The 14,418-nt window shown below is 42.3% G+C and overlaps 2 protein-coding genes across 2 annotated transcripts; one reads left to right on the forward strand and one right to left on the reverse strand.

The window, feature by feature from the left end:
* Positions 1-7,396: 7,396 nt before the first annotated feature.
* Positions 7,397-8,815, reverse strand: LOC121602176. The gene has a single exon (XM_041930925.1). It carries the CDS (start codon positions 8,813-8,815, stop codon positions 7,397-7,399), a length of 1,419 nt encoding a protein of 472 aa, XP_041786859.1.
* Positions 8,816-13,432: 4,617 nt separating this feature from the next.
* On the forward strand, positions 13,433-13,940 carry LOC121602178 (histone H2A). Its single transcript, XM_041930926.1, has one exon. The coding sequence runs from the start codon at positions 13,525-13,527 to the stop codon at positions 13,897-13,899; it is 375 nt and encodes a 124-aa protein (XP_041786860.1). The 5' UTR covers positions 13,433-13,524; the 3' UTR covers positions 13,900-13,940.
* Positions 13,941-14,418: the final 478 nt, after the last annotated feature.

The raw sequence follows: 14,418 nt of genomic DNA on the forward strand, positions 1-14,418 counted from the left end.
TTTTCCGATGCAGTTTAGTAAACTTATTGGTCGGTAGCTATTTGGGCTGTGTTTTGATTTGTCGGGCTTTAATATGGGAATTGTTAAACTTTTCTTCCAGTGAGGAGGAATTTTGCCACTCTGCCAGATGAAGTTGTATAGCTTTAAGAGTAGGTATTTTCCTTCAGAAGGAAGGTTTTTTAGCAGTGGATAGCCAATGTCGTCTGGTCCGGCTGAGTTGCCTTTGCACTTTGCAAGAGCACAATTCAGTTCGGCTATGGAAAAGGATCTGTTGTAATGAATGTTGGGTCTGCTATTGAAATTTAGTGGGATGGACTCGGTTGTTGCTTTGATAGTCTTAAATTCTGGGGATAACTATTTGTGGCGGATATGGTGGCAAAATGAGTGGCAAGTACCTCTGGTGTTGACTCAACTGGGACTATTGTGTCGTCATCGGTTTTGATGATGATATGAGCGATGTCTTGCTTGCGTTCTGTAAGGCATTTTACATTTCTCCACATGTCTTTTCCAGACATTTCGGGACTTATGCTATCTTTGAATCTATTCCATGATTCTTGTTTTGCCTTTTTGATTTCCTCTCTTGCAATGCGATGGGCAATTTGAAATTCCTCGGAGAGGGTAGGGATATGGGTATGGTCTTGGTTTTTCTTGGCATTCTGCAGTTTTCGGAGCGCTTTACGTCTCTTTTTATGGCTTTAGCGACAGTGTCGTTCCACCAGTGAACACTTCGCTTGCCAGGTTTGCCCTTTGATTTTGGTATTGATTTCGCTGCTGCATCGTTTATGATTTTAATGATGTTTCCTTCTGTGGGCTGGGGGTCTGAATGTAGGTGTATCAGTACATTAATTTGGTATGATGTCCAATCGGCATTTTCATATTTCCATTTTGGTCGTTGTTTGTTTTCCGGAAGCGATGGTTTACTTTTCACGATGATCGGATAGTGATCACTGCCATGTGTGTCCGCCAATACGTATAGTTTAAGTTCGTTAAGAAGGGAGAAGGATGAGATGACATAGTCAAGGAAGGATTCTGTACCTGATGAGATACATAGTCGGGTTGGGTTAGGGTTAGAAATGAAAGAGAGATTATGGTTAGTAAAAATGTTATTGAGTCTATTGAATTTTCTGTTAGTTTTAGAGATTCTAAGGTTTTTATCTTCTGCATTAAGATCTCCTGCTATTAGCAAGGGATGGGAAAAAGGTTAAGAAAAGAGTTAAGTTCGGATTGGTTGAAGGTAGCTCTAGGGGGCATGTAGAGTGAGACAATGGTCATGTCTATGGGAGACTTTATGTTGACTGCTATTGCGGAAAGATTGGTGTTAGTTTTTATTAATTTGAAGGGAATAGATTTATGTACACCTATTGCAACACTGTGATGTGGGTTAGTTGGAGAAAGCTTGTAGGACCAATTGTAGTGGTTAAGTGGAGAATGGTTGGTATTAGGCGGATCGCGAACTTCTTGAAGTGTTATGACGGCAGGTTTGTATTCGTTTATTAGTAGTTGAAGTTCGTAGAGGTTAGTGTTCATTCCTCTTATGTTCCAGTTTAGTAGGAATGGTTTGTTTGTGTCATTAGTATTATTGGTTGAGGAGAGCATTATTATGGTTTAGGTCAGTAAACAATTTGGGTAAGAGGAAAGGAGAATAAATTCAGTGGCGATGTTTTTTCTTCGATGGTTTGGCAGTTGGTGATCGTTGTTCCGAGGGAAGAGTGGGAGAAGCGATGGGCGAGATGACTGCGATTTCGTTGGATGCCATGTTTTTCACTGCATTTCTTAATTCTTCTTCTTCTGATGAAACGTTTTCCAGGTTGTGGTTTCGTTTGCGGGATTGTGCTGAAATGATGGATGCGGCCGAATTTTCTGATTCTGTGTCGGATGTAGACATCGTTTCCTGGTCATTCGTTTCGTTGTCGGTTTCGGGGTTATCCGTTGCTTCAATATTGTTGTTGCTGTTGCAGACATTGTTGGATTGGGTCTTGCTTTGATTTTCTTCGATTTGTGTTGTGGCTTCGTTAGTTGTGTTATTCTTATTATTCTGTAAATTTACATTTGGTTCTTTCAGTTTCTTCAGAAGAGCTTCGATGAGCTTGCTCTGGGTATCCATTTTTTCATCTGTTCTAGGATCGTTTTCTTCAGTTCGTTCTGTTCTTCTTCGAGCCGCTTGATTTTGATGTCTTTTTCATCCACCGTTGTAGTTTGTTGCGCAAATGTGATTCGCTGCTGTACAGCACTTGTTTGCTGATGTTGTTGGAGTGCCATTTGCCGAGCTTCCTTGTAGGTGCAGTTGTGGTCGACTTTTATTTTTATGACTTGTTCTTCAAATTGGAACGCAGGGCATTCGCGAGAGAACGCGCTGTGTTCGCCTTTGCAGTTCACGCAAGCGGGATGGGTCGAACATTCTCCGTGTGCTGCGGTTCCGCAGTTTCCACAGACCTGTCCCTTTGAGCAGCGTACTTTTGTGTGCCCAAAGCTGGCGCATTTGTAGCACAGCATTGGTTTTGGGTAGTATGGTTTCGTTCGCACCTGCAACAGCCCTACGCGAAGGGATTCCGGTATTTTTCCAGCTTCCACGCGTATCAGGAAAGAGTTCGTTGGTTGTATTTCGTCATTCACCTTTCGGGTGAATCGTCGGACTTGCTTGACGTTTTGACTTTCCATGTTCAGCAGAATTTCTTCGTCCTTCAGTCCTTTCAGCTCCGGGGCGAATATTACGCACTGGACTGTGTTCAACGTAGCGTGAGGGGTGATGGATACTTTCGTACCGTCGATGAGTTGCGTGATGCTTTGCATTTTTGTGTACTGCGCAAGGTTTCGGGTTTTGATGAGATATTTCTGCCCAAATTCCATCGAGTGGCTGCTTTCGGTAAGCTCTCCAACCACGTTGGTAATGCTCTTTGAAATGATCCATGGGTTTTGCGGGAGCTTAAAGCCTTTCAACGGCTCGAGAACGAGGAACTTCATGTCCCCAAACTCGTTATTACGGTCCATCCATGGTGGTAATGATCGAGCTCTCTGGGGAGGCTCGGGCGGAAGTGCATCCCGTACAGGATGCGAGGGTCCCGGCATTTTGCCGGGTTGGTTAGTATTATTTAGTTCAATGCAATGTATATAATGTATATGAGGTATATATATATATATATAAAAAAATAAAGTAAAAAAGTGTTCCTGAAAAGCGAAAGTTCAATTAAATTTAAGACTAATATTTACAATTTCGGAATAATAAAAACAATAGAATTTTAATGCAAGACAATAAGATAATTTCACTCGTTACTCTCCCGAGTAGCGGGGAACAATGGCACGAAAAACACCGGCTTCACTGCTTACGCAGCGAACGACGTTCTTGGCGCCAAAGCGCTGTGCTTGTCGCACGTTCCAAACTGTGTCGTGTGTGCGTGTGTATGTGTCACTCTCACTGAACAAATATCAACGCGCGCAGCTGGCACTGTGGTTTTTTCTCTCCCGAGATCACACACAAAAAGTAACGGTATTTTCACTTCTTGCCAACGTTCTCTCCCGAGACCGTTGGCGTAGACACTGGAGTTGAACAAAAACACGTCCGTCCGGGTTAACCGCTCGCACAAGAATGATCTGTTGTTGTTGTTGTTACTATGGTTTAGAGAGGCTTTGGCTCCTGCGGAGTTCTTTCGCCTCTTTGTGGGGAAAAGTTAGACTATTAGATTGTTATAGTTGATGGAATAAATGTGATAGTTTTAGAAATTTTAGCAGATTTTCTTGTTTCTGAGGGTGAAGTGAAAGTATTGAGTCTATGTTGGAGTCAAGATGGCAAGTCTTACGAAGTTGTGCGTATCCGTGGCATTCTGTTAAGAGGTGGAATATTGTTATAGTGGTCCCGCAGAATTGGCAGAGAGGAGGACTGGATCGTTCGATGAGATGGCTGTGGGTCAGTCTAGTGTGGCCTATTCTTAATCGAGTAAGGATCTTTTGGTCTCGATGTTTTATTACTGATGGCCATGGTGTAGTTGTTGATTTCACTAGCCGAAGGAAGTTGTTCTTGGTTTTAAACCATTCCTTTTCCCACGCCTCTCTTATTTTTCCATTTATATAGATAATTGCGTCTCTTTTAGGCAGCGAGGTGTTGTAGGTTGATGTTTTTCTTCGGCCTTTGTTGGCGAGGCGGTCGGCGATCTCGTTGCCTTTGATACCAGCGTGACCAGGTATCCAACAGATGGTGAGTTGTTGATCCTGGTTTATGTGTGGGCTAGTGACCTGGTAGAGCTTTTGGATGTTTGGGTCCTTACATGTTCCATGCTCTAGTGCCGAGAGGACACTTGCGCTGTCGGTAAAGATGACGTTTTCCAGGTCAGAGCGCAGAGTATCTTCAACTGCCTGGATTATTGCCAACGTTTCTGCCGTAAAGATGGAAGTGTGATCCGGCAGTTTGGACGCTACTTTATCAATGGGTGAGTAAATCCCGAATCCTGCTGCTGCTCCATCGACGGATCCATCGGTGTAAATGTGGTTGTGCTTCATGTATTTGTTGTTTGTGTGTTCTATGAAATGTTTTTGTGCTATTGTACTATTGCAACCTGCTTTAAGGATGTTTTTAAAATGCCAGTCTATGTTAGGGGGTTCATGGTACCACGGCCTAGTGCCAAGATGTAACAGTGTTGTGATATCCGGGATATTGCAGTTTGTTATAGCGAAAAGTTTGGAGTTGGCTCTATTGAGGAATGATGGTGCTTGGATATTCTTTTCTTTAATTCTTGTTGCTGTTGCGGCTAATTTAGTTGTTATTATATGGCTAAGTGGAAGAAGTCCGCTCTCACTTAGCATAGAGACGATGGGGCTGGTTCGGAAGGCGCCTATGGCATATCGTAGAACGGCATGGTAGATGGGGCTTATTGCTTTTTCAAACTGTTCCTTTTTAATCGATACTATTTCTATACCGTACAGTAGTTTTGGAAGCAACCAGTGATTAATAATGAAGATACGTGTATCTTTTGAAGCTTTGTGGGTTCCTGTGCTGAGCATTTGGAAAAGGTTGATTTTCTTGGTAGCTGTAGTTTTTAGCTGTTTAATGTGGGCTTGGAATGTGAGTTTTTGGTCTATTGTGATCCCGAGTATCTTTACTTTTTTGCAGTCTGGAATTTGTCTTTGATTAAGGCAAAGCGGTAAGGTTGGATGTGGTTTGTTGCAGATGTGCATTATATTGCTTTTTTCAGCAGCGATGTCATAACCAATACGTTTTGACCATTCCCATAAGATATGCAGTCCCTGTTGCAGATTGTATCGCGCAACTCCATTATCTGCATTGCTCGAGATCAGAACGATATCATCAGCGTAAACCAATGGAGTGATGGATGGTGGTAGTGAGCGGAGAAGACTTTCGATGCTGATCAGAGATAATGTTGGAGAAAGGATGGCTCCCTGAGGAACTCCGTTTTCGAGCGTTTTAGTGCTAGATTTGTTCGTTCCAATCAGAACCTCGAAGGTACGGTCTGAGAGGAAATCATCGAGGAATGTGATCATGTTACCTCCGAAATTCCATCTGGCTAGCTGGCGCATGATTGCGTATTTCCATGTCCGATCGAAAGCTTTAGCCAAGTCGATGATAGCACAGTCGGCATGATGTTTATCGGATTTTACTTTGGCCAGTAGTTCTTCGAGTTGCACAAAGTAAGTTTCCGTGCCTAATCCGCATCTAAACGCATGTTGACTTATGCTGAGGAGTTTCCTGCCTTCCAGTTCTTGGGTAAGACGTCGGTTTACCATTCTTTCCAACACTTTTCCGATGCAGTTTAGTAAACTTATTGGTCGGTAGCTATTTGGGCTGTGTTTTGATTTGTCGGGCTTTAATATGGGAATTGTTAAACTTTTCTTCCAGTGAGGAGGAATTTTGCCACTCTGCCAGATGAAGTTGTATAGCTTTAAGAGTAGGTATTTTCCTTCAGAAGGAAGGTTTTTTAGCAGTGGATAGCCAATGTCGTCTGGTCCGGCTGAGTTGCCTTTGCACTTTGCAAGAGCACAATTCAGTTCGGCTATGGAAAAGGATCTGTTGTAATGAATGTTGGGTCTGCTATTGAAATTTAGTGGGATGGACTCGGTTGTTGCTTTGATAGTCTTAAATTCTGGGGAATAACTATTTGTGGCGGATATGGTGGCAAAATGAGTGGCAAGTACCTCTGGTGTTGACTCAACTGGGACTATTGTGTCGTCATCGGTTTTGATGATGATATGAGCGATGTCTTGCTTGCGTTCTGTAAGGCATTTTACATTTCTCCACATGTCTTTTCCAGACATTTCGGGACTTATGCTATCTTTGAATCTATTCCATGATTCTTGTTTTGCCTTTTTGATTTCCTCTCTTGCAATGCGATGGGCAATTTGAAATTCCTCGGAGAGGGTAGGGATATGGGTATGGTCTTGGTTTTTCTTGGCATTCTGCAGTTTTCGGAGCGCTTTACGTCTCTTTTTTATGGCTTTAGCGACAGTGTCGTTCCACCAGTGAACACTTCGCTTGCCAGGTTTGCCCTTTGATTTTGGTATTGATTTCGCTGCTGCATCGTTTATGATTTTAATGATGTTTCCTTCTGTGGGCTGGGGGTCTGAATGTAGGTGTATCAGTACATTAATTTGGTATGATGTCCAATCGGCATTTTCATATTTCCATTTTGGTCGTTGTTTGTTTTCCGGAAGCGATGGTTTACTTTTCACGATGATCGGATAGTGATCACTGCCATGTGTGTCCGCCAATACGTATAGTTTAAGTTCGTTAAGAAGGGAGAAGGATGAGATGACATAGTCAAGGAAGGATTCTGTACCTGATGAGATACATAGTCGGGTTGGGTTAGGGTTAGAAATGAAAGAGAGATTATGGTTAGTAAAAATGTTATTGAGTCTATTGAATTTTCTGTTAGTTTTAGAGATTCTAAGGTTTTTATCTTCTGCATTAAGATCTCCTGCTATTAGCAAGGGATGGGAAAAAAGGTTAAGAAAAGAGTTAAGTTCGGATTGGTTGAAGGTAGCTCTAGGGGGCATGTAGAGTGAGACAATGGTCATGTCTATGGGAGACTTTATGTTGACTGCTATTGCGGAAAGATTGGTGTTAGTTTTTATTAATTTGAAGGGAATAGATTTATGTACACCTATTGCAACACTGTGATGTGGGTTAGTTGGAGAAAGCTTGTAGGACCAATTGTAGTGGTTAAGTGGAGAATGGTTGGTATTAGGCGGATCGCGAACTTCTTGAAGTGTTATGACGGCAGGTTTGTATTCGTTTATTAGTAGTTGAAGTTCGTAGAGGTTAGTGTTCATTCCTCTTATGTTCCAGTTTAGTAGGAATGGTTTGTTTGTGTCATTAGTATTATTGGTTGAGGAGAGCATTATTATGGTTTAGGTCAGTAAACAATTTGGGTAAGAGGAAAGGAGAATAAATTCAGTGGCGATGTTTTTTCTTCGATGGTTTGGCAGTTGGTGATCGTTGTTCCGAGGGAAGAGTGGGAGAAGCGATGGGCGAGATGACTGCGATTTCGTTGGATGCCATGTTTTTCACTGCATTTCTTAATTCTTCTTCTTCTGATGAAACGTTTTCCAGGTTGTGGTTTCGTTTGCGGGATTGTGCTGAAATGATGGATGCGGCCGAATTTTCTGATTCTGTGTCGGATGTAGACATCGTTTCCTGGTCATTCGTTTCGTTGTCGGTTTCGGGGTTATCCGTTGCTTCAATATTGTTGTTGCTGTTGCAGACATTGTTGGATTGGGTCTTGCTTTGATTTTCTTCGATTTGTGTTGTGGCTTCGTTAGTTGTGTTATTCTTATTATTCTGTAAATTTACATTTGGTTCTTTCAGTTTCTTCAGAAGAGCTTCGATGAGCTTGCTCTGGGTATCCATTTTTTTCATCTGTTCTAGGATCGTTTTCTTCAGTTCGTTCTGTTCTTCTTCGAGCCGCTTGATTTTGATGTCTTTTTCATCCACCGTTGTAGTTTGTTGCGCAAATGTGATTCGCTGCTGTACAGCACTTGTTTGCTGATGTTGTTGGAGTGCCATTTGCCGAGCTTCCTTGTAGGTGCAGTTGTGGTCGACTTTTATTTTTATGACTTGTTCTTCAAATTGGAACGCAGGGCATTCGCGAGAGAACGCGCTGTGTTCGCCTTTGCAGTTCACGCAAGCGGGATGGGTCGAACATTCTCCGTGTGCTGCGGTTCCGCAGTTTCCACAGACCTGTCCCTTTGAGCAGCGTACTTTTGTGTGCCCAAAGCTGGCGCATTTGTAGCACAGCATTGGTTTTGGGTAGTATGGTTTCGTTCGCACCTGCAACAGCCCTACGCGAAGGGATTCCGGTATTTTTCCAGCTTCCACGCGTATCAGGAAAGAGTTCGTTGGTTGTATTTCGTCATTCACCTTTCGGGTGAATCGTCGGACTTGCTTGACGTTTCGACTTTCCATGTTCAGCAGAATTTCTTCGTCCTTCAGTCCTTTCAGCTCCGGGGCGAATATTACGCACTGGACTGTGTTCAACGTAGCGTGAGGGGTGATGGATACTTTCGTACCGTCGATGAGTTGCGTGATGCTTTGCATTTTTGTGTACTGCGCAAGGTTTCGGGTTTTGATGAGATATTTCTGCCCAAATTCCATCGAGTGGCTGCTTTCGGTAAGCTCTCCAACCACGTTGGTAATGCTCTTTGAAATGATCCATGGGTTTTGCGGGAGCTTAAAGCCTTTCAACGGCTCGAGAACGAGGAACTTCATGTCCCCAAACTCGTTATTACGGTCCATCCATGGTGGTAATGATCGAGCTCTCTGGGGAGGCTCGGGCGGAAGTGCATCCCGTACAGGATGCGAGGGTCCCGGCATTTTGCCGGGTTGGTTAGTATTATTTAGTTCAATGCAATGTATATAATGTATATGAGGTATATATATATATATATATATATATATATATATATATATATATATATATATATATATATATATATATATATATATATATATATATATATATATATATATATATATATATATATATATATATATATATATATATATATATATATATATATATATAAATATTTATATATATATATATAAAAATTAAGTAAAAAAGTGTTCCTGAAAAGCGAAAGTTCAATTAAATTTAAGACTAATATTTAAAATTTCGGAATAATAAAAACAATAAAATTTTAATGCAAGACAAATAAGATAATTTCACTCGTTACTCTCCCGAGTAGCGGGGTAAAATGGCACGAAAACACCGGCTTCACTGCTTACGCAGCGAACGACGTTCTTGGCGCCAAAGCGCTGTGCTTGTCGCACGTTCCAAACTGTGTCGTGTGTGCGTGTGTATGTGTCACTCTCACTGAACAAATATCAACGCGCGCAGCTGGCACTGTGGTTTTTTATCTCCCGAGATCACACACAAAAAGTAACGGTATTTTCACTTCTTGCCAACGTTCTCTCCCGAGACCGTTGGCGTAGACACTGGAGTTGAACAAAAACACGTCCGTCCGGGTTAACCGCTCGCACAAGGTCTTTTTATAATGATTCTTTCACTTTTGTTCGGGCCGCGGTCTTTTTATAATGATGGTCAACGGGTGATTGCGTTCTAGAAAAATTCCAAGCTCTCCGATCGCTTATAACGGGCCGTGAGAGAGGATACGTATCGTGCAGCTCGAAAAATTCCAAACGAGTATCGCGCAGCTCGAATAAGCTGCTATATAAGCATCGGTCGGATCGAAATTGCTCCATTATAAAAAGACCACACAAACAAAACAAACCATTCCTACTAAACTGGAACATAAGAGGAATGAACACTAACCTCTACGAACTTCAACTACTAATAAACAAATACAAACCTGCCGTCATAACACTTCAAGAAGTTCGCGATCCGCCTAATACCAACCATTCTCCACTTAACCACTACAATTGGTCCTACAAGCTTTCTCCAACTAACCCACATCACAGTGTTGCAATAGGTGTACATAAATCTATTCCCTTCAAATTAATAAAAACTAACACCAATCTTTCCGCAATAGCAGTCCACATAAAGTCTCCCATAGACATGACCATTGTCTCACTCTACATGCCCCCTAGAGCTACCTTCAACCAATCCGAACTTAACTCTTTTCTTAACCTTTTTTCCCATCCCTTGCTAATAGCAGGAGATCTTAATGCAGAAGATAAAAACCTTAGAATCTCTAAAACTAACAGAAAATTCAATAGACTCAATAACATTTTTACTAACCATAATCTCTCTTTCATTTCTAACCCTAACCCAACCCGACTATGTATCTCATCAGGTACAGAATCCTTCCTTGACTATGTCATCTCATCCTTCTCCCTTCTTAACGAACTTAAACTATACGTATTGGCGGACACACATGGCAGTGATCACTATCCGATCATCGTGAAAAGTAAACCATCGCTTCCGGAAAACAAACAACGACCAAAATGGAAATATGAAAATGCCGATTGGACATCATACCAAATTAATGTACTGATACACCTACATTCAGACCCCCAGCCCACAGAAGGAAACATCATTAAAATCATAAACGATGCAGCAGCGAAATCAATACCAAAATCAAAGGGCAAACCTGGCAAGCGAAGTGTTCACTGGTGGAACGACACTGTCGCTAAAGCCATAAAAAAGAGACGTAAAGCGCTCCGAAAACTGCAGAATGCCAAGAAAAACCAAGACCACACCCATATCCCTACCCTCTCCGAGGAATTTCAAATTGCCCATCGCATTGCAAGAGAGGAAATCAAAAAGGCAAAACAAGAATCATGGAATAGATTCAAAGATAGCATAAGTCCCGAAATGTCTGGAAAAGACATGTGGAGAAACGTAAAATGCCTTACAGAACGCAAGCAAGACATCGCTCATATCATCATCAAAACCGATGACGACACAATAGTCCCAGTTGAGTCAACACCAGAGGTACTTGCCACTCATTTTGCCACCATATCCGCCACAAATAGTTATTCCCCAGAATTTAAGACTATCAAAGCAACAACCGAGTCCATCCCACTAAATTTCAATAGCAGACCCAACATTCATTACAACAGATCCTTTTCCATAGCCGAACTGAATTGTGCTCTTGCAAAGTGCAAAGGCAACTCAGCCGGACCAGACGACATTGGCTATCCACTGCTAAAAAACCTTCCTTCTGAAGGAAAATACCTACTCTTAAAGCTATACAACTTCATCTGGCAGAGTGGCAAAATTCCTCCTCACTGGAAGAAAAGTTTAACAATTCCCATATTAAAGCCCGACAAATCAAAACACAGCCCAAATAGCTACCGACCAATAAGTTTACTAAACTGCATCGGAAAAGTGTTGGAACGAATGGTAAACCGACGTCTTACCCAAGAACTGGAAGGCAGGAAACTCCTCAGCATAAGTCAACATGCGTTTAGATGCGGATTAGGCACGGAAACTTACTTTGTGCAACTCGAAGAACTACTGGCCAAAGTAAAATCCGATAAACATCATGCCGACTGTGCTATCATCGACTTGGCTAAAGCTTTCGATCGGACATGGAAATACGCAATCATGCGCCAGCTAGCCAGATGGAATTTCGGAGGTAACATGATCACATTCCTCGATGATTTCCTCTCAGACCGTACCTTCGAGGTTCTGATTGGAACGAACAAATCTAGCACTAAAACGCTCGAAAACGGAGTTCCTCAGGGAGCCATCCTTTCTCCAACATTATTTCTGATCAGCATCGAAAGTCTTCTCCGCTCACTACCACCATCCATCACTCCATTGGTGTACGCTGATGATATCGTTCTGATCTCGAGCAATGCAGATAATGGAGTTGCGCGATACAATCTGCAACAGGGACTGCACATCTTATGGGAATGGTCAAAACGTATTGGTTATGACATCGCTGCTGAAAAAAGCAATATAATGCACATCTGCAACAAACCACATCCAACCGTACCGCTTTGCCTTAATCAAAGACAAATTCCAGACTGCAAAAAAGTAAAGATACTCGGGATCACAATAGACCAAAAACTCACATTCCAAGCCCACATTAAACAGCTAAAAACTACAGCTACCAAGAAAATCAACCTTTTCCAAATGCTCAGCACAGGAACCCACAAAGCTTCAAAAGATACACTTATCTTCATTATTAATCACTGGTTGCTTCCAAAACTACTGTACGGTATAGAAATAGTATCGATTAAAAAGGAACAGTTTGAAAAAGCAATAAGCCCCATCTACCATGCCGTTCTACGATATGCCATAGGCGCCTTCCGAACCAGCCCCATCGTCTCTATGCTAAGTGAGAGCGGACTTCTTCCACTTAGCCATATAATAACAACTAAATTAGCCGCAACAGCAACAAGAATTAAAGAAAAGAATATCCAAGCACCATCATTCCTCAATAGAGCCAACTCCAAACTTTTCGCTATAACAAACTGCAATATCCCGGATATCACAACACTGTTACATCTTGGCACTAGGCCGTGGTACCATGAACCCCCTAACATAGACTGGCATTTTAAAAACATCCTTAAAGCAGGTTGCAATAGTACAATAGCACAAAAACATTTCATAGAACACACAAACAACAAATACATGAAGCACAACCACATTTACACCGATGGATCCGTCGATGGAGCAGCAGCAGGATTCGGGATTTACTCACCCATTGATAAAGTAGCGTCCAAACTGCCGGATCACACTTCCATCTTTACGGCAGAAACGTTGGCAATAATCCAGGCAGTTGAAGATACTCTGCGCTCTGACCTGGAAAACGTCATCTTTACCGACAGCGCAAGTGTCCTCTCGGCACTAGAGCATGGAACATGTAAGGACCCAAACATCCAAAAGCTCTACCAGGTCACTAGCCCACACATAAACCAGGATCAACAACTCACCATCTGTTGGATACCTGGTCACGCTGGTATCAAAGGCAACGAGATCGCCGACCGCCTCGCCAACAAAGGCCGAAGAAAAACATCAACCTACAACACCTCGCTGCCTAAAAGAGACGCAATTATCTATATAAATGGAAAAATAAGAGAGGCGTGGGAAAAGGAATGGTTTAAAACCAAGAACAACTTCCTTCGGCTAGTGAAATCAACAACTACACCATGGCCATCAGTAATAAAACATCGAGACCAAAAGATCCTTACTCGATTAAGAATAGGCCACACTAGACTGACCCACAGCCATCTCATCGAACGATCCAGTCCTCCTTTCTGCCAATTCTGCGGGACCACTATAACAATATTCCACCTCTTAACAGAATGCCACGGATACGCACAACTTCGTAAGACTTGCCATCTTGACTCCAACATAGACTCAATACTTTCACTTCACCCTCAGAAACAAGAAAATCTACTAAAATTTCTAAAACTATCACATTTATTCCATCAACTATAACAATCTAATAGTCTAACTTTTCCCCACAAAGAGGCGAAAGAACTCCGCAGGAGCCAAAGCCTCTCTAAACCATACTAACAACAACAACATTATAAAAAGACCCTTCTCAAAGAGAACATCGTGTTGCTCGTGATCCGTTACAAACGTTCCCCAATAAAATCGAACCATGTCTGGCCGTGGAAAGGGAGGAAAGGTAAAGGGAAAGGCAAAGTCCCGCTCCAACCGTGCCGGTCTTCAGTTCCCCGTTGGCCGTATTCATCGTCTCCTGCGCAAGGGTAACTATGCCGAGCGCGTCGGTGCCGGAGCGCCCGTGTATCTGGCAGCCGTCATGGAATACTTGGCCGCTGAAGTGCTTGAGTTGGCCGGAAACGCTGCCCGTGACAACAAGAAGACGCGCATCATCCCGCGTCATCTGCAGCTGGCCATCCGCAACGACGAGGAGTTGAACAAGCTGCTGTCCGGAGTAACCATCGCTCAGGGTGGTGTGCTGCCCAACATTCAGGCCGTGCTGCTGCCCAAGAAGACCGAAAAGAAGGCTTAAACTGTGTAACAAAGCTTCCTTCATCTCAAACCCAAAACCGTCCTTTTAAGGGCGACAAATAACTTTGCCAAAGACATTTTATTTGATTTATGCTGATATGGGACAACCAGAAGTAAGAAAATTATCTAATATAGAACCGTGCTTGAAAGTGTGTACAAAATGTAAATGAAAAAATGTGCCTTCCTTTGGCACATAAAGTATCATCAACTGTTTTCAATTCTCTAACCCTGCGAATTATGTAAAATGCAGCATATCAGAAGCGATGTGTTAAATTTTCCAGGTAGCTTGGTAAAGCGGGTTGGTTTTACCATAGCAAATGCAAGCAGTGATACCTGTGTGTTGACCTTTTTTCTGGAAACGCTAAAGGACACGTATACCTGATTTATCGTTAACCACGGGAAAATGTTAAAAGTGTTGGTTGTCGAAAAATGTTGTGTGTTCAGGTAAGGCTAGGTTCTCACAACAATTTGGCTTTCAATGGAAATGACTTTAAAAAAGTTGGACCAAAGATTAGGAACA

Source organism: Anopheles merus, unplaced genomic scaffold, assembly GCF_017562075.2.
Source record: "Anopheles merus strain MAF unplaced genomic scaffold, AmerM5.1 LNR4000342, whole genome shotgun sequence".
Lineage (NCBI taxonomy): Eukaryota > Metazoa > Arthropoda > Insecta > Diptera > Culicidae > Anopheles > Anopheles merus.